Source organism: Chrysemys picta, chromosome 10 (assembly GCF_011386835.1).
Source record: "Chrysemys picta bellii isolate R12L10 chromosome 10, ASM1138683v2, whole genome shotgun sequence".
NCBI classification, from domain to species: Eukaryota; Metazoa; Chordata; order Testudines; family Emydidae; genus Chrysemys; species Chrysemys picta.
The window spans coordinates 44,518,969-44,539,962 of record NC_088800.1 but is presented as its reverse complement, the minus strand read 5'-3'; the positions used below and the strand labels follow the sequence as shown (position 1 = coordinate 44,539,962).

General features: G+C 43.2%; 1 protein-coding gene across 22 annotated transcripts in view; it reads right to left on the bottom strand.

The window, feature by feature from the left end:
* Positions 1 to 20,994, bottom strand: part of BBS4 (Bardet-Biedl syndrome 4) — a 142,194-nt gene that overhangs the window by 90,225 nt on the left and 30,975 nt on the right. For 13 of the 22 annotated variants that reach the window (XM_065558568.1, XM_005280992.4, XM_065558563.1 and 10 more), the window contains one exon: positions 10,491 to 10,570. The exons of 4 other annotated variants lie outside the window; for them this stretch is intronic. In XM_065558568.1, the coding sequence (XP_065414640.1) occupies positions 10,491 to 10,570 (80 nt within the window). Of the gene's footprint in view, positions 1 to 3,030; positions 3,151 to 10,490; positions 10,571 to 11,673; positions 11,709 to 20,994 lie in introns of all 22 variants that reach the window. 5 more of the 22 variants (XM_042851597.2, XM_065558572.1, XM_065558562.1 and 2 more) reach the window with 2 other exon arrangements.

The following is a 20,994-nucleotide window of genomic DNA, read 5'->3' as shown; positions in this document are numbered from 1 at the left end:
GGGGCTTCACAGACCAGTGTGAGAGCTGCTGCTTCACAACTGATCTAGAAAGGAAAAGAAAGTTAGGTTTGTTCCTCTTTAAATGCAACCAGCTTAATAGAGAGGGGAAGTGATTTTTATTCAGACTGTCAGCACTGATTTTGTTTACACCTATTTAACTCCAAGATTTGAGAGAAAAGCTTTCTGTGTTAAAGATTCAAAGTGCACCTTCAATTAGTAGCTGAGTGAGCTCCCAGTCAGCCAAGAAGTTCTCCAACAAAGACAAGGGAAAGCCAAGACCTGACATCCCTGACATTTCTAAAAGGGAGGGGGGGAGAAGGAGGGAAACAAGCAGGAGTAGCAAAAAACCAATCCAACCGCCAATTCCCCTCCTCCTACTCCTTTGCAGGTCCCCTTTAATGAACTGTGTTAATCTTGTGTAGAGAACATACTGTTTAAATGACTTACTATACTCTTTGTTTGCTCTGCGTTACAGTTCTGCACCACTGAACAGTTCCAGCCTATTCACCAAACTGAAGACATATCAAAAGAAGTTGTAACCTTGCAACATATTATGTGTAAAACGAATGACCTTCAATCAAGCAAAGTCAAGACCTTTCCTCTCACTCTCTTATGGGAGGTGTTTGCCCAATGCAATGTCTTTCTGTTGCCTCTGCAGTATCTTTGAGAGACTCTGCACTATGCAATAGAGTTATAATTATCTGGGAAAACCTATTTGTCACTAGAAAAAAAGGGAAGCCTGTATTCATTTTGATATTTGAGTTTTACAAGGCTGTAAGGAGAATCAACTGGGGGGAAAAAAAACCACAGTTAAGAATAACTGTTCTTCAAGATGTGTTGTATGTCAGTTACACTACAGGTGTGTATATGCCTTGTGCACCGGTGCCAGAGAGTCTTCCTTAGTGGTACATGTAGGGGTGGCCCTGCTCACTATCTAGCTCTTTGTGCTATGAGCAAGATATAAAGGGCAGAGTTGCTCCACCTTCAGTTCCTTCACACTGGAACCTGTTAGTAGATTCTGATGCATCAGGGAAGGAGAGTGGGTCATGTAATGGATATTTGCAACACATTTTGAAGAACAGTTACGAGAAGGTAAGTAACTGTTTTTTCTTATTTGAGTGCTTGCATATGTCAATTACACTGTAGGTACATGGTATACCTCACGAGGTAGAGCTCAGAGCCTCATTGGAAGAGAGATTGTAGGACCACCTTGCTATATTTGCATCTTACCTTGAAGTGGCAGAGAGCGCATAATGTCTGGTGAAAGCATGATCTGAGGACCACGTTGTTGCTGTACTGATGTCCACGATGGGACATGTGCCAGAAATGCTGCTGAGGTTGCATGTGCTCTGCTTGAGTGCACTGTGAGTCTAACCGGAAGCATTACTCCTTTAGCAACATAAGCCACCGTGATGCAGCTGGTGATCCATTTGGAAAGTCTCTGAGTTGTGACTGGATGGTGCCACATACATTCCTATGCAGGTAAAAAGCCAACAAGCGACAAACATCGAGAGTGGTGAGCCTTCTCTCACCCTGTGTGCATGCAGTTTTGGAAAGAAAACTGGCAGGTACATAAATTGGTTCATGGGAATTCATAGATCACCTTGGAGAGGAAGTGAGGGTGTGATCTAAGATGGACCCTGTAGAAAACAGTATACGGTAAATCAGTGACCAATTCATTCAGTTCACCTACCTCCTGACATAGGTGATGACCACTAAAAATGATACCTTTGCTGATAGGTGCAAAGAAGAGCATAACACCAAAGACTTGAAGAGAGGTTCCATTAGTGCAGACAACACCAAATTCAAATCCCAGGAAGGTACTGGTTTTCAGACCGGTGGGAATAATCTCTCCAGACCATTCAAGAATCTGAAAGTGATGGGGTGAGTTAAGACAGTCTTGCCATTTATCAGAGGATGGAAAGCTGAAATGGCCACCAGATGTACCCTAACAGAGCTGAATGCTAGACTGAATTCTAATTTGCAAAAAACAGTCTAGGATTGTCTGAATGCTGGCCTGAGTTGGACACACATTATGGGAGGCTCCCCAAATGGAGAAATGTTTCCACTTAGGTAGGCAGCTCTGGGGGAAGGTTTTCTGCTATTAAGAAGAACGTTCTGGATAGCAAATGACCAATGCACTTCCTCTGCACTCAACAGCATGATTCATCAGTGGTGAGGTGCAGTACTAGAGGATTCAGGTGCAGCATGGATGCATGGTTCTCCATTAGGAGGTCTTTGGTCACTGGCAATGGTAAGGGTTCCTGAGAGGACAGTTTGTGGAGGTCTGAATACCAAGTCTTTCTTGGACAAGCTGGAGAAATAAGGATCATTCTGCTGTGATCTTGCTTGAGTTTGATGAAGACCCTGGGAATCGGAGCACTAGTGAGAACACATAGAGGAGGTCCTCGTCCCCCGGAAACAGGAAAGGTTTCAATACTGACCCACGTCTGTGACTTGCCTTGAAAGAGAAATGGGGACACCTCCTGTTTGACCGAGTCATAAATAGTCCCACAGACAGAAAGCCCCCTACGTGAAACACCCAAACTAGAAAGTTCATGTTGAGAGACGTTTGTGGTCCACGTTGAACGATCTGCACAGACAATGCACCAGGCCATTTTGAACCCCTAGTAGGTGAGATGCCTTGAGAGTGACTGAGTTCCAAATAAACAAGTTCCATAACTTGACTGCCTCCTGGCAAAGGCTGTTGGATCTGGCGCAACCTTGCTTGTTCTCATAAAACACTACTATGGTGTTATCGGTGAGAACCTGGACAGTCTTGCCTTGGATGTGAGACTGGAACTACTAACATGCATAAAGTATCACTTGCAACTCAAACATTTATATGGAGCTTGGCTTAGTGGGCAGTCCACAACCCCTGGGCCTGGACGGGGCTTGGATGTTGTTAAAGCTAATTCCCCCACTCTGGCACTTCGAGTGCAGAAGGTGGGGACCCGCAAGGATTCTAACAATTAATACTGGCCACTCCAGGCTTGTATTAAAGTCCCAAGGTTACAACTTCTCTCTGACCTTGGATGGGTAGATGCTGCCACTGCCCAAATGCAGAACCCCTTTGAGAAACAAGGAAGGCTCATTTGTGAATTCCTTCCTGTGGGTACCCTCCTTTCACACACCCCCTCCGGGGAAGAGCTGAGAAAGAAAAACAAAAACAAAAGAACAGCTGTTGCCACCAGCTAGTTAAACAACATATGCACAAACCTCTTAGGACACAAAAACCCAATCCTGTTGTTAAAAAAGGTAAATTTTATTAAAAACAAAAAGAAAAAAAATACATCTGGAACTTAGGCTCTTGTTAGATTTAAAAAGAACAAATATAATAATTAAGCATCAAAAATGGTTTTCATGAGGTCCAGCTTAAAGGTTACAAGCAAAACAAAAGCACCCAGGGTTAGCACAGAGGAGTCCCACAAGCCATAAAGAAATAAAAGAGATAAACCTAATTGCATCTTCCTAGACATTTCTTGATCTACTTACATATCTGGGATTTCAAATGAGGAGTTTCTAGGTATGATCTGATGGTTTTCCATACCTGGCTTAAACCATCTTACAGCATTGCTGCTCTGTCTCTCCTCTCCGGGAGAACAACCAGAGACAGACAAAGGGGAAGTTTTTTCCCCGATTTTAAAAAGTTCTAACCCTCCCATTGGCTCTTTTGGTCAGGTGCCCACTCCCTTCCTTTTACCTATGGGCTTTTTTAACCCTTTACAGGGTAAAGCAAGTAGAGAACAGCGACTAACAGGGATTCTGTAGCTAACTGGCTGGCTGGGTGTCCATAAAAGGGAGCTACCCCGCCTTCATTTATAATACGCCCCCTCCCCCCCAAATCATAGACGGTGCTGGCCAGACTGGTTCAGGTCGGGTCCACACCGGCTGGGATTTCTTCCTGGAGGTTTAAGAAACAAAGTTAATAAGATACATGCACCTCTAATTTTACTACAAATTACATGAAGAACTAAACAGTATTTTTCACATTTCAAAGACTACAATGACTTAGAATACAGGAACATTTTTACCAGGCTGATTCTGGGAAACTTTCCCAGGAAAGTGCATCAGCCACTTTGTTAGAGGCTCCTGAAATGTGTTGTATTTCAAAATCAAAGTCCTGAAGAGCTAAACTCCACCGAAGAAGTTTTTTGTTAGTTTCTTTGACTGTGTGAAGCCACTTCAGTACAGCATGGTCAGTTCGCAGGTGGAAACGCCGTCCCCAAATGTATGGGCGTAGCTTCTCCAGAGCATACACAATGGTGTAACATTCTTTTTCTGAGACTGACCAGTGGCTTTTCTTCTCAGAAAGTTTTTTGCTGAGGAACATGACAGGATAGAATTGTTGACCTGGTCCTTCCTGCATTAAAACTGCTCCTACATCACGCTCGGACGCATCTGTGATTACGATGAAAGATTTGTTGAAGTGCAGGGCCCTTAGTACAGGGTCAGACGTAAGGGCCACTTTAAGCTGGTTAAAGGCTTTCTGACACTTTTCAGTCCACTGAATTGCATTTGGCTGCTTTTTCCTAGTCAGGTCGGTCAGTGGGGTGGTAATTTGGCTGCAGTGTGGTACAAATCGTCTGTAATACCTGCCCAAGCCCAAGAAGGATTGGACCTGCGTCTGTGACTTAAGGACAGGCCAATTTTGGATAGCATTTACTTTAGCCTTTAGGGGTTGATAGTTCCTTGACCCACCTGGTGTCCAAGGTATGTTACCCTGTTTAGGCCTATTTGACACTTTTTAGCCTTAACGGTTAATCCTGCTTCCCTTATGTGCTGGAAGACAGCTTGGAGATGTTCCAGGTGTTCTACCCAGGAATCTGAGAATACAGCCTCATCATCAAGATAGGCGACTGCAAATTCCCCAACTCCAGCCAGAAGGTTATCACCAGTCTCTGGAAGGTGGCGGGTGCATTTTGCAGTCTGAAAGGGAGCACATTAAATTCATACAGCCCTACATGGGTGATGAAGGCTGACCTTTCCTTGGCGGGGTCATCTAGCAGCCCTTGCCAGTACTCCTTAGTTAAGTCTAAGATGGAGATGAACTGGGCAGGTCCCAGTTTTTCCAATAGCTCATCTGTGCATGGCATTAGATAGTTTTCTGGGCAAGTTACAACATTTAGTTTACAGTAGTCCATGCAAAAGCGGATTTCCCCATCGGGTTTGGGAACCAGAACCACTGGGGAGGCCCTTGCACTCTCAGAGGGGAGGATTACACCCATCTGTAACATGTCCTTGATCTCCTTTTCTATTGAGGTTTTGGCTTCAGGAGCCATCCGGTAGGGTTGGGCTCTAAATGGGCAAGCATCACCTATGTCAATGGAGTGGTATACCCGTTTTGTTTGTCCTGGGGTGGCTGAAAACATTGGCGTGAAGCTGGTGCGCAGCTCCTGGATTTGCTGTCGCTGCTTATGCCCTACGCCACTGTTGCTTTTTCCTTCATAGTACACTCCTTCAGGTCACTCAGCGTCATCTCTCTCCTGAGCTGTAAACTGGAGAACCTTGATTTCTCAGGAATAAAAGGGCTTTAGAAAATTAACAAGGTATACTTTAGATTTTAGGGTAGGGCCTGGGAATGCTATGAGGTAATTAACAGCTCCCAGGCGCTCTCGGACCATAAATGGCCCCTCCCACGATGCGTCCATCTTATTGGCCTGGAGCAGTTTCAGGACCATGACTTGGTCACCTACTTTGAAGGAACGTTCTCTGGCACGTTTATCATACCAGGCCTTTTGCTCTTGTTGAGCATCCTGTAGGTTTTCCCTAGCAAGGGTTAGAGAGTCTTTGAGGGTGTTTTGCAGGTTGGTTACAAAATGTTAAGTTCCTGGACAAGATGTAACCCCGTCCCATTGCTGCTTCACCAACTGTAATGGTCCTTTAACTTTGTGGCCATAAACGAGTTCAAAGGTTGAAAATCCCAAACGGGGATGTGGTACATCCCTGTAGGCAAAGAGCAACTGCTGCAATACTAGATCCAAATCATTGGAGTGTTCATTTACAAATTTACATATCATGGCCCCCAAAGTCCCATTAAATTTTTCTACTAGGCCATTCGTTTGATGGTGGTAAGGGGTGGCAACCAAGTGGTTTACCCCATAAGCATCCCAAAGACGTTTCATGGTCCCTGCCAAGAAGTTAGTTCCTGAATCTGTAAGGATGTCGGAGGGCCAACCTACCTTGGCAAAAATGTTTGCCAATGCCTGGCTCACGCTTTTAGCCCTGGTGTTGCTTAGAGCTACTGCTTCTGGCCATCGGGTGGCAAAATCCATGAAAGTCAGTATATACAGCTTTTCTCTGGGTGTCTTTTTATGGAAAGGGCCCAGAATATCCACAGCTACACCCTGAAATGGAACCTCAATGATGGGGAGTGGCTGGAGAGGGGCCTTGACCTGGTCTTGGGGCTTTCCCACCCTCTGGCACACCTCACAAGACTGGACATAGATAGAAATGTCCTTGCCCATTCCCTCCCAGTGAAATGACTTCCCCAAACGGTCTTTGGTTCTGTTCACCCCAGCATGGCCAGTAGGATGGTTTTCTTGAGGTCCAGCTTAAAGGTTACAAGCAAAACAAAAGCACCTGGGGTTAGCACAGAGGAGTCCACAAGCCATAAAGAAATAAAAGAGATAAACCTAATTCTGTCTTCCTAGACATTTCTTGATCTACTTACATATCTGGGGTTTCAAATGAGGAGTTTCTAGGTATGATCTGATGGTCTTTTCCATACCTGGCTTAAAGTGTCTTACAGCATTGCTGCTCTGCGTCTCCTCTCTGGGAGAACAACCAGAGACAGACAAAGGGAAAGTTTTTTCCCCCGATTCTAAAAAGTTCTAGCCCTCCCATTAACTCTTTCGGTCAGGTGTCCACTCCTTCCTTTTACCTATAGGCTTTTTTAACCCTCTACAGGTAAAGCAAGCAGAGAACAGCTATCAACAGGGATTTTGTAGCTAATTGGCTGGCTGCGTATCCATAAAAGGGAGCTATCTCCCCCCCTTCATTTATCACAGATGTGCTCCCCATCCCATGGCTAAGGCATGTGTTACCATAGTCATTGATGGGAGAGAAGGCAATTCCTTTGCACATGTTGGGTTGGCTCAGCCACCAGTTCAGAGAAGACAACATGGTGTCTGAAACACAAAATAGCTCATCTCAGAGGTGAATCTGAGGATGATAGACCGAGCTGACCCATGCCTGCAGCGGTCTGAAGTCTGGTGTGCGGGGTGACGTATATACATGCCGCCTCATGACCTAGAATCCTGAGGCAATCCCTTACAGTGGTCCAGGGATGCTCCTTGAGGAACACACATAGGTCCTGCGGAGTTTGAAACCTGGAGAGAGGCAGAAATGTCTTGGAAGATGTTGAAATAACCAGTCTCCTGGACCTAGAGAAAAGATAATTGTGGCCAGGGAAACCATCCAGAAAGTCTTCTTGACATACCTGTTCAGGTTCCAAAGATTTAGGATTGATATGAGACCTCCTGTGGCTTTGAGAATGAGAAAGTGTTGGGAATAAAAAACCCTGACCACTGAGGAGGGGGCACTTCTTCTATAGCTCCCAAAGAACGTAGAATCTGCACTTCTTGCCTTAGCACAGACTCGTGACAGGGATCCCTAAAGAGGGACTGGGAAAAGGGGTGGGAATAGCAAGGAAATGCAAGGTATATCCTGATTCCACTGTACTTATCGCCTATTTGTCCAAGGTGATGGACTGCACCAGGCATGTAGGAAATGCAATAACCTGACCTGGAAATGCAGGGAAGGGCCAGATAGATCTAGGTTGGGGGACATGCTGTCCTCTACATAAAAGAGTCAAATCTACTGCTTCAAGCCCATGGGATCCCTCGAACCTGAAGGAAGTGGAAGGCATCTATGTCCTCTGCAATCTTTGCTTTTTCTTAGGCTGGTCAACCTGACAGAAGAGGTAGCATTGATGTCTAGATTGGTATGGAGAATGATATTTTGTCCTCGTCGTTGCCAGTAGAGGCCCAAGGATTTCAGAACTATTCTCGAGTCCTTCAGGGTATGCAAAGCCTGATCTATTTTGGATGATAACAAGGAATACCCTTTGAAGGGGAAGTCCTCAGTTGTCTATTGCAATTCTTCAGAGATGCAGTCAGGAGGACTTGTGCATTCTTACAGTTGTCGCCATGATTCTGGCTGCAGTCTACCACATTCAGGAAAGCCTGCAGAGCTGAATGAGTGATGAAGCGATCCTCAGCCATGACGAATTCAAACTGCTCCCTTGAATCTTCAGGCAGCTTGGTGACAAAGTGGGATATGGCTTCCCAATTGGACAAGTCATAGCACAACCAAAAGGTATGATAGTTGGCAATCCAGAGTTGTAGACTTGGCATAGAATAATTTTTTCTGCCAAAGAGATAAAGTTTTTTTAGTCTTTTTTCTCCTGGAGGTAGTCTGAGCCTGGCCCTGACAACTTCTCTTATTCACTGTGGCCACAGCTAGGATGTAGACAGAACTACTCAAACTCCAGGGATGGAGCCTGGTATTTCTGATCCACTAATTTGGCCACCAGAGGAATGGAGGAAGAGGTCTGCCATATTGTTTCAGCTGGCTTCATGATGGCATTGTTCATAGGTAGGGCTACCTTTCCGCAGAAAGATGGAGAATGTCAATGAGCTTGTGTGTATTCTCCTCTACAAGTTCCAGAGAGGCTGCCATTCTCCTGAGTAACTCCTGGCATACTTTAGTCATCCAGTACTGGGGATGATGCCTCCCATACCAGGACCTCGTCAGGTGATGAGGAAGAGGCGTGAGGTGTTTTCCCCCAAGGCAACTATTAAGGCCACTCCCCTGGTACGATACCAGGCCCCAGGCTTGTCTGGCCCAAGCGTCCCAATTCTTGGACAATCTCTTCTCAAAACCACAATAATGACAGCAATTACTAGAGTAAGCTTTAGACTTTGGGTACCAGGACACCTGAAAGTTGACTTCAGAGTTTGATGATGACTTGGAGAAAAAGGATGGCGTGTTAGCTGGAGGGGTCTTTGGCAATCTTAATCAGGACCTATGTCAGAAGCATGGTACCAGTGGCAGCATGGATGGCTTCCTGGCTGCTGTTAATATATGGTGTAAGGAATCCAGAACCAGTCCCACACTAGGGGGCAGTATCAAGCCCAAGGCAGACAGTGCTATGGATGAATGACGTGGTGCCGATGATCTATTCTAGAAGGCTGCATTGGTACTGCACAAGGTCTTCGCTCTGAAGCAAAGACAATGGCAGCACCAACAGGCATAGTAAATCTCTAGCCGTGATGTAAGCCTCCATCATAGTTGATACCAACATGAGCGGCTGATCTGTAGTGATCAGGGAAGACTGATCTGTCACCAAAGTAGCCTGTCTTGATGGTCCCTGAGAGGGCACCGGAGCTGATGACCTAGGTCTCTGAGTGACCCGGTACCGGGGAGTAGAAAGGCACAGGGCACCCTCTACCTTTGGTACCTGACTGACTCTCTGTGGGAGAAGTCCTGCACCCTAGACGCCGAGAAGCTGGATGCAGACTTTTGCTTGGACTTTTGAGGCTACAACTCTGATTCTCTAGGCCTTGAAAAGGACGGACCCAGAGATGGGGATCTTCCGAGACCTCTTTCAGCTGATATGACCGGAGGAACACTTCAAAGAGCTTCCTTTAGATGAACAAGGTGGCTTTAGTGTCTTAGTTCTAGTCTTTAAGCCATGAAAGATAAAGCACCCATCTCTGATGTGGCCATCACCCAAATACTTGAGGCAGTAGGAGTGAGGGTCATTAACAGGTGTAAACTTCTTGAATTCTAGGCAAGGTTTGAATCCCAGGGACCAGCCAGCTGGAAAAATCCCTAAAGTAGCGTTAAATCAAATGAAATAAACTTAAAATTATAAAGGAAAAAAGAAAAGAAAATAAGTCCAAAGGCTTTTGAGAAACACTAGTTAGATTGAGTAGTAGTTCAAAGAGCACCAATGATCTGACCACCAACGGTAAGTAGGAGTGTGACCAGGGATGGGGCCTTCCCTATGGTTACTGCTAGGGAAATCTCTCTCGCACTGGTGCACAAGGCATGCCTATACTTACTGTGAATGCACATACGCAAGCACTTGAAGAACTTAAAACTGTACAGATTTGTAAACAAGGCAAAATATAGACAGACAAAAAGTAGTTTTCACATTTGCTTTACCTACATTTTCTCTCTGTCAATTCAGGAAAGAATGTAGTTGGGACCCATACTACTCTCTACCTAAGAAGAGTAATTCCGCAAATACCATTTTTTCCCCTTAGGTTTTATACCTAGAAATGCTAACCAGAGGTCTAGATCGTTAAGTACTATAAATTGTCGTAGCTCCATTGAGATCAATAGAGCTACACATATTAACACCAGCTGAGACCCTAGCCGAACATGTTTACCACAACTCAGACTTCCTATAGAAAATACAGATCTGGCTTAGGAACTAAACAATGAAACAAGTAAACCATTTCCCAATGACCAGTTCTTACCTTACATGCATCATAATCTTTGCGGATATAGTGCAGGTGTATCAGCCAGTTCCTTCTCTCCAAGATTGGCAGCTCTGGCACTGTGTGGAAAACATTAGCAGAACATACACAACATTGAGAAATGATCCAGCAGAGAACACTCACGCATGTAGGGTAACCAGATGCCCCAATATTATTGGGACGATCCCGATTTTAGAGGCTGTGTTTTAGAGTATGTCTACACTACCCCCTGGAAGCAAAGTCAACGGGGGAGCCGCGGCAATCAACCCCGCGCCGTGAGGATGCGAGATAAGTCGAACTAAGATACGTCGACTTCAGCTATGCTATTCTCGTAGCTGAAGTTGCGTATCTTAGGTCGATCCCTCCCCCCCAGTGTAGACAAGGCCTTATACAAGCAACTATGCTTCCCGCACCCCCCCCACCAAAAAGTGTCCCAATTTTTCACACTTATCTGGTCACCCTACACACATCAGGCCAGAAAAATTTCTCTTTGGTAAGGAAAATCTCCACATGCAGGACAACCTAAACTAGATCTGCACCAGGGAGCACTATTAGTCTCTTGACTCAAAGCTGGGAATCTGCCTTTAAGTGTTAGAAAGCAAAAGGATAGCAAAACTTCCAAACGGATAGATAGAACATACTGTTCAATGAATAGCCTAAATAAGCCTCTTTCACTGAAAATCCGAACAATAGCACTTCATAAGACGTGAGACATCTGCTCCTTCCAGTGCAGCTTGCTGGAGCAAGCAATGCCAACACCTTGCCTTTGCATACATTGTAGTCTAATGCAGAGGTTCTCAAATTTTAGCAATCTGAGGACCCCCAAATTTTGATTCAAAATTTTTTCACTGACCCCCAAACCCCCGCACAGCTCCAGGCCCTGCCCCCACTGCACCACTTCCCTCAGCTGTTCCCCGGCGTGCAGAAGGTGATAGGAGGGAGGGGGAGAAGATGAGGGAGGGAAGGGGAGGGGAGTTGATCAGCGGGGCCCGCGGACCCTTGGAATACCCTCGTGGATCCTAGTTTGAGAAACGCTGGTCTAATGCCAACAGTGGTTTGTTCGGTTTTGGGCTTCCACAGACACAGAAAGAGCTTGGGGAATAGACATGCTAAGGAAGCGGTTAATAATTTAAAGAAGTCAAATTAGTTCTTTGAAACTGTGCAAGATTACAAAATGTCACACCTTTGTGGGATACGGTGAAGCCACTGATGAAAAATCTTTTTGATGTAGTGAAGAAGAAAGAGAAATATGCTTCAGTAAATCAATTGTTAGGAGCCTGCAGCAGTCATGGCAAGTCACAAATGGGTATTGTTTGGCTGGTAATGCTCATGTTGGGTTTAAAAGTTTAACCCATTCCTGTGCATTTCTTTAAGACTTGGAATATATTACTTGTTTCTCATTTCTGCAGTGCAGATGCTGGCAGCCCAGAAGTAACCATAGCAACTGGCAAAAAAGCTAAATGTTTGCAAGTCAGTATAATGACAGACGAGTAGAAGCAAAGCAAGGCAAAGATTGTTGCAGCAGCAGAAAGGATGATAGAGCACTAGGACACATTCCTCCCTGTCCTCACCCCATGGAATGCAGACCCATCTATACAACTGTCAAATAGAGGTGTGCACTTGGCTTTCATAATGACAGCACAGACAGATAGGAATACCACTTTAAATTTTCCATAGCAACTGCCACCAGCTTTCAGCACAGGTCAAGATCAGATAGGAGAAAGAGGGAATCCAGCAGATTTCAGAAATCCAGAGTGGATCATGGCAGGAGATCCAAGTATTATCATCTTTTAGAAACTTTTAACTTTACTAATGTAATTTACTAATTTACTTTTAACTTTATGATTTGCAGCGAATAGGAAACATGCATTCTATACTACCACTGTGGCAGTCTCTCACAGCTCATTGTTACAACATGTGAGACACAGAGAGTACTTAAAGAATGCAGGTTAAAAACAAGTGAAAACACCACAATTTCCCCCCTCCCCCCATTTTAGCTGGCAAGTTTCTCCAGCTGTGTTACAAACACCACTTCGAATAATTGAAATGGAAAAAAATTTTAAAAGCCAATTTGCTTTTCACACTACATTTCCAGACAAATCTTTGTTAAAATGGCAGTACAGTTAAGAACAGAACACATCAGTAACTTGGGTAAAAATCTGTCTGGGCAGGGGGCTGGACTAGATGACCTCCTGAGATCCCTTCCAACCCTGATATTCTACGATAACACACACTACAGGGACGATTTAATTACTGCAAAAAATTAGAATTTTAAGCCCAGGAAATTCAGAGTTAGACTTAAAAGAAGTCAAAATATGTTAAGGTGTGGAAATGCACATTTGGGCACCCAAACAACCCTAACTCTGCCCTGTTGTGGCACTATGCAATGACCCTATAATTATGTTTAAGATTTTGTCACTGTTATTTTTAGTAAAATTCACAAACAAGTTGCGGGGAATAAACAAAAATTCATGGGAGCCCATGACCTGTCTGTAACTTTTACTAAAAATAAACAGGGGGAGGGTTGGAAGTGGGGGGGGGGGAAGAGAATGACAGCTGGAGCCCCATGGTGGGAGGGGGGGACTGACAGCCCAAGTCCTGTCATGGGGCATGGGGGAACTGACAGCCCAAGCCCCAGCTGCAGGGGTGCACAGCCCCAGTTCCAGCCACAGGCACACAGCCCTGGCTCCAGCTGCAGGTGCACAGCTGCAGCTCCAGTGCAGCCGTGCACAGTCCCAGCTCCAGCCCTGGTCGCAGCCATGCGGGCACACAGCCACTGACAGCTGAAGCCAAAGAAGTCACGGAGATCCGGTAAAGTCATGGAATTTATTATTTCCATGACCTCCATGTTAAATCATATCCTTAATTATGTTTAAGGCATTTTACCATTTGTGGTCCCAGATTAGATGAGCCTAAGTTTTGAAGTGTTTCCTTTTTTTCCCCTCCTTTGGGTCACTACAAGGGCAGAGTTAAGTTGTTGCTTAAATAGTTCTTGATTTGTTCAAAGTTGTTGATTCATTAGGAGGTCTGGCAGGGTAGAGCTGTCACTTTGCCATCCTCTTCAGTTATGCAGGATGCCTGCAGTTCCATAATGTCCTTCATGTGCAAGTTACTTACGATGCAATAGTCCAACAAAACCTTCTCCTTATAGGACATTGTTGGCAAGGTTATAAATTAAGATATTGTAAATCACAAAAGGTGTAGTAAATTGGCCACTACCCAGTTCTAAATCCCAATACATATTAGCCTGATAGGATCATCAATAGTCAAAACTGTAATAGCCATAGTCAAAACTGTAATATACTTTGCCAGTGTTGTACTGCACTGAGCAAGAAAGCCTAGTAATACAGTTTAAAATTAGAGCGTTCTAGTCCTCCCATCTCTCCAAGGCCACAAAAGACAGACCACTTTAAGTTAGGTTTCCCACCTTTCCAAACAGATAAGAGAGCTAATTTTCTCAAAAAAGATATTTTGATAAAGAGTATAGTAGTATGATAGATAAAACAAGGAAGAGTAACCATCTTGACTATATTCACTTTCACAGCTAACAGAGATCTTTCCAGTGCCAAGGGTCAGTGTGCATTTTCGGAAGGAAAGGGAGATAATTTACAGATACAACAGGAAAGGATATGAATCCCTAGCTGTTTCAGTGTCCCTAACTACAAAGAAAAGGCATACCGCAAATTGTTTTTTTCTCTGCCTCAAGGACTACTGGTTCAATAGCCAGGCATTTTTCTATATTGATGATTACCCACAGAACATCTGAACTAGAGTGAGCTGGGCTGGCAAACAACAGCAGTGTGTCACCTACACATACAGAGACTTCGTAATAGCCTAAATAGCAGGGTTTGACCAGACCAATCCATGAGAGTTGCAGTGAGAGGTCAAAGAGCATAGATGAATGGGGGCACCATAAGAACATAAGAAAGGCCGTACGGGGTCAGACCAAAGGTCCATCTAGCCCAGTATCCTGTCTACCTACAGTGGCCAATGCCAGGTGCTCCAGAGGGAGTGAACCTAACAGGCAATGATCAAGTGATTTCTCTCCTGCCATCCATCTCCACCCTCTGACAGACAGAGGCTAGGGACACCATTCCTTACCCGTCCTGGCTAATAGCCATTAATGGACTTGACTTCACCATGAATTTATCCAGTTCTCTTTTAAACTCTGTTATAGTCCTAGCCTTCACAACCTCCTCAGGTAAGGAGTTCCACAAGTTGACTGTGCGCTGCATGAAGAAGAACTTCCTTTTATTTCTTTTAAACCTGCTGCCTATTAATTTCATTTGATGACCCCTAGTTCTTGTATTATGGGAATAAGTAAATAACTTTTCCTTATCCACTTTCTCCACATCACTCATGATTTTATATACCTCTATCATATCCCCCCTTAGTCTCCTCTTTTCCAAGCTGAAGAGTCCTAGCCTCTTTAATCTCTCCTCATATGGGACCCGTTCCAAACCCTTAATCATTTTAGTTGCCCTTTTCTGAACCTTTTATAGTGCCAGTATATCTTTTTTGAGATGAGGAGACCACATCTGTACGCAGTATTCAAGATGAGGGCGTACCATCGATTTATATAAGGGCAATAATATATTCTCAGTCTTATTCTCTCTCCCCTTTTTAATGATTCCTAACATCCTGTTTGCTTTTTTGACCGCCTCTGCACACTGCGTGGACATTTTCAGAAAACTATCCACGATGACTCCAAGATCTTTTTCCTGACTTGTTGTAGCTAAATTAGCCCCCATCATATTGTATGTACAGTTGGGGTTATTTTTCCCAATGTGCATTACTTCACATTTATCCACATTAAATTTCATTTGCCATTTTGTTGTCCAATCACTTAGTTTTGTGAGATCTTTTTGAAGTTCTTCACAGCCTGCTTTGGACTTAACTATCTTTAGCAGTTTAGTATCATCTGCAAACTTTGCCACCTCACTGTTTACCCTTTCTCCAGATCATTTAGGAATAAGTTGAATAGGATCGGTCCGAGGACTGACCCTTGGGGAACACCACTAGTTACCCCTCTCCATTCTGAGAATTTACCATTAATTCCTACCCTTTGTTCCCTGTCTTTTAACCAGTTCTCAATCCATGAAAGGACCTTCCCTCTTATCCCATGGCAGCTTAATTTACATAAGAGCCTTTGGTGAGGGACCTTGTCAAAGGCTTTCTGGAAATCTAAGTACACTATGTCCACTGGATCCCCCTTGTCCACATGTTTGTTGACCCCTTCAAAGAATTCTAATAGATTAGTAAGACACGATTTCCTTTTACAGAAACCATGTTGACTATTGCTCAACAGTCTATGTTTTTCTATGTGTCGGACAATTTTATTCTTAACTATTGTTTCGACTAATTTGCCCAGTACAGACGTTAGACTTACTGGTCTGTAATTGCCGGGATCACCTCTAGAGCCCTTTTTAAATATTGGTGTTATATTAGCTAACTTCCAGTCATTGGGTACAGAAGCCAATTTAAAGGACAGGTTACAAACATTAGTTAACAGTTCCGCAACTTCACATTTGAATTCTTTCAGAACTCTTGGGTGAATGCCATCTGGTCCCGGTGACTTGTTAATGTTAAGTTTATCAATTAATTCCAAAACCTCCTCTCGTGACACTTCAATCCGTGACAGTTCCTCAGATCTGTCACCTACAAAAGCCAGCTCAGGTTTGGGAATCTCCCTAACATCCTCAGCCGTGAAGACTGAAGCAAAGAATCCATTTAGTTTCTCCGCAATTACTTTATCGTCTTTAAGCGCTCCTTTTGTATCTCGATCATCAAGGGGCCCCACTGGTTGTTTAGCAGGCTTCCTGCTTCTGATGTACTTAAAAAACATTTTGTTATTACCTTTGGAGTTTTTGGCTAGCCGTTCTTCAAACTCCTCTTTGGCTTTTCTTATTACATTCTTGCACTTAATTTGGCAGCGTTTATGCTCCTTTCTATTTGTCTCACTAGAATTTGACTTCCACTTTTTAAAGGAAGTCTTTTTATCTCTCACCATGTCTCAACCCTCTAATGAATTTGAAAAAAGATCAGAAACTATTTATTATAGCAGCACATTGGAGACCTCTACATGGCATACTATGTATTTGGAATTCCATCCTAATTGGAGACCGAAACATATACTCTCACTTGACTTGATCTCATGGTCTTCTCAGCACCGAGAGAGACTATTGAATGTGGCTGGGCCCTTGCCAGATTCAGTGGAGTACATTTATCAAGCTGCTCACACAGGTTCTACAGCATTCCAGCCAGACATAAAACAGACTGTTCTCTGTGAAGCAGTTTGTCCAAGACCCAGGTCAGAGTTGGTCTGAATTTTTACCTCTGTGTTAAGGAGGGAGACTGCTCCGTGACTTTCATCCTAATCTTCTGGGCTTCTCTCTTATGAGATTACAAATGCAAGTCTCATTCAGCGAATCAGGCAGCGATTTTGGCCTCAGCCTATGCTCAAATACTTCAATCAACGCAGATGCCAGATTCTCCGATGTGGTTTGATGGAATCCAAAGGGGAATCTGCCCAGATTCACTGTTTTCCCAGTGGCCGGTGATTGATTGCACAGCCCACTTCCATCTACGTGATTTTTCTGACAGTGTCCCTTTAAGAAACTAATTGTAGTGGAAGAGACAGACAGAACAGTATAAGATGTCCAGAACTGTGTGTCTTCGCAGCACTGTCATCTCTCTTCATTTTGCTTGCCCTATTAGAGATTTTTCTCCAAGGACTGAAACTCAGAATTCATACCTTCTGTGAAAACATCCACATTAAATTAATTTATTTGTGATTCCTCATATTGTGTAATTGCAGCATATTTATATACAAGCCATTAAACAGCACTCTTCCATTTTAATTAAAGGCTTATGAAGCCACTGGAGTGTCAGAAATATCTTGAAAGGCTCCAAATACAGGGAATATCAGGAGAAATGATTCCAAGAGCAGCAATCATTCTCTAGAAGAAGAGGATGCCAGGTGCCAAAAAGAACTGCCTTTATACTGTGAACATGGCTAGAGTACACAGGCCTTCAAATTGACTTTTCACTTGCCCCCACATTTTCTCAGTTGTGCCAGCCGAGTGGGGGAACCTTAGCATTGTTCCAGCTCAGAGCTTTGATCAATGGATGGCCAGACATTCCTCTTGGGATGGAGAAGAGATTCACAGATGCTTCCTGCACCCAGGCTCTCAGCTGCTGGCCTCACTGAATGAAAAACTGAACTGGGGCAGAGTCATGGCCCCATTCAATATGCTCATCTCTCCTAGCACCTCTGTTTATTTGAGATACTTTGAGCCCTGCTCCATTTCACCTTCCCCCCAAATGAGCTTTGAAAGCCAAGCTTTAGTGGATTGAGGTGAAACTGGGAGGAAGGCCACCAATCATGACAAGAGGCAAGCAAACAGAAGTCACAAGGAGATGGGGTAAAGAGGAAGAGAGAACCACCACACAGAGGACACGTTAAAAGATGGGGATCAAAACCACAAATCTCAAAATCCCAGAACATGGACACCGGGGAGAGAGAGAGAGAGAGAACAAACAGAAGAGAAGAACTTCATTTCAGAATCAGGATTTCTTATTAAATGCATTATTTGTATGCAGTAGCACCCAGAGGTCCTAATCAGAACCCCATTGTGCTGGGCATGGTACACATATATAATACAAAGATCATCCTTTCCCTAAAGCTTACAATCTAGACATATGAAGAGAGACAGCCGGTGAAGATAAATGAGGAGGACGACAAGATAACAGGGAAGCTATCCAATTTATTTATAATAAGCAGCAGTCTTAGTATGCTCACTTCCAGCCATCATCAACAGGGGATTGTACCCGAGTTTCTCTCAGCTGCTGATTTAACTACTTATTGCAATAAACTAGGCCAATCGGAATAAGAAATTCAGAAATAAAACTTCTCCATTTAATTTTTGAATCCTCTCATTTGACGGTGGGTTTGTGCACGTGATTCTGCCTTGAAATTAAAGCCCTCTGTACATTACTTACTGTACTGTCTCTAATAGCATCTCTATAGTGGAATGAAACTTGGCAACTCCATTAGAGACCTTGGATAAATCCAGATGGGCTAACATTGGGTATACACTTTGGTACCCAAATATTTTTTTTTAGCAAGAGAAAAAAATTGAAAAAGATGGAACAGTTGTACTATTAGAGAGAATAGGAAACATTGAATTTGGAAATGGATTCAATTGCTTTTTGCCAAGTTCTAACTAAAAAGGCTACATTTTAAAATGAACCATGCAATCAATCCCTAGGAGCTTGGGCTTTTAGGTGTTTTTAAAATTAAGAGAAATTGACATAATTGAACAAGTCCATCCCTCTTGTAACTATGTTTTTTTCAAATTAATGGGATTATAATAAGGATGAATTTGTCCCTAGGGTATCTTAGCTTGAACTTCTAACCCCATTGAAGTCAATGGGAGTTTTGCCATTGACTTCAGTGGGACCAAGATTGCACCCTGAATGTACTGAATAGTTCTTTTGTCAGAGGGGTTTTTTTATTATTATTTTAAAACCCTAGCTGCCAACTGACTTTACAATGAACTCATGCCAGTGTATGGGCACGTGTATGGAGAGAACATTGTGATATCAATAGGAGTCCGTGGAGGCTATGCTGAGATATCAAAGTAATAACAGAAGTCACATTACCCTAAGGGGCAAAAATTAAAAATCAAAAAGTGGCAAAAGTTAGTGCTGGTAGAAGATGCTGGCCTGACAGTTCTTGAGCCTGAAGACCTCAGTGTAGCTATTGGGGATTTACACAATGGACAGTGGGAGTGAAAGCTTTTCACACACTACCTTGCACCAACATGCCTCAAACCAGTTCTGCAGCGAATATGTGCAGAGAAAGGAGAATTCAGTCTCCACGACCTATTTGGTCCAGACTTTAGTGCAGGGGGTTACAATTAATGCCACTTGTAGCGGGGTGAACAAGAATCCAAACTGCCCTGAGACAGAGTTATCTGAGGCTTTTATATAGCACTTGTCACCATGGTAGCCAAGTGCTGCACAAAATTAATGACAACAAAAACCTGAACAAAGAGGTGGTTTTCTCTCTCTGCTCCTTTGGGGCAGACTTTGTGTAGTGTTTTTAAAATGAATTGGAGCATTGATGGTATGGGAAGGCTCTGTCAAAAAGGTAAGTGCTGTACCTTGATCTGACCATCACCAGAGTTGGGGGGATGGACCAGCTCAGGGATGGCACAGGAGTTCAGTCATTGTGGCCCATTAAGCTTGTGGTCGCTTTATTGACACTGCCCACAAAGGGGGGAGGAACTAGTGCAGTGGTGATGTTGACATATTACACGTCAGTAATAAAAAAGGGATGCCATAATCCAGTGTTTGTGTCATATTGACCAATTTAAAAGAAGCAAGTTTCTATTTATACAGATACCCCCTCCAGGGACCAAACATGGTGGGGAAAGAAATCCTATACATTTTCATTTAAAACATTAATTTTATTTTTAAACTAAGTTTGGAATGTGGCAGTAATTCCATAAGCATTCTGAAATTCGAGAGATGCTCCAACAATTTATAGCAATGATTGCAATTTCTTAATCTACTGGAGCAAGACAACCGGGGGTTACATTTTTTTCAGAATTGTCATGTAGTTTGGGGACAGTTCACTACTGGGCAGAACATTCCAAATTCAAGCCTCTTGCTTTCATTGCCATATTTATTTAAATACTGGAGGGAAAGAGGGTTACAAACATCTGTGCATTTCTCCTTCTTGCTTCAGCTTCCAAATCTGCCAGTGCAGTGAATTAAAATACAATTTTAAAATAATAGTGGTAATAATGGTAACAAGGATCTTTTAAAGAACTTTAACATAACAAAATGATAAGGTACAAAATCAAAGAGATACAATGAACTCCTCAAAATATCCAGTGGATTGCTTTCTCATCAGTAAAGTACAGATGGTGGATAGAAAACATTTTTGAACTCTAATACTGAGATTTTTTTATTTAGAAACAAACTACTGCTTTGCAGGTGGTGAATGTTTTTGGAATCCCTTGCTGGGCAGGTAAGCAGATGGATTTAACACAGAGATTCTGCTTCTCTCCCAAAGGTTTATATTCAGACTATAACAATATAGTAAAAACTTTAAAAGAAAATCAATACAAAAACACAGCCCATGATATACACAGACTCATCTTTGGGGGTTGAGGACATCATAATCAAGGGCACACTGTCTTCAGAAACTCATTAATGCTATCAGAAAAATAGCTCAAAATATAAAAACACTAAACAGGAAATTTTAGATATTGCACACCACACACTGAGTATATTCGCATATAAAATTACACACACAATGCATATACAAATGCATACACATGAAAAGATGAGAAATATCTTTTAAACCTTTCTGCTCCTTGAGCTGTAGCCATCCTCTCTTTGTTCACTTCCCCCTTCTATTTTGCAAACTGAAGCCAGAGTAGCTTTAAAATCAAACAATAAACCTGTATGGTGTTTAGTCATTTACAGTCAG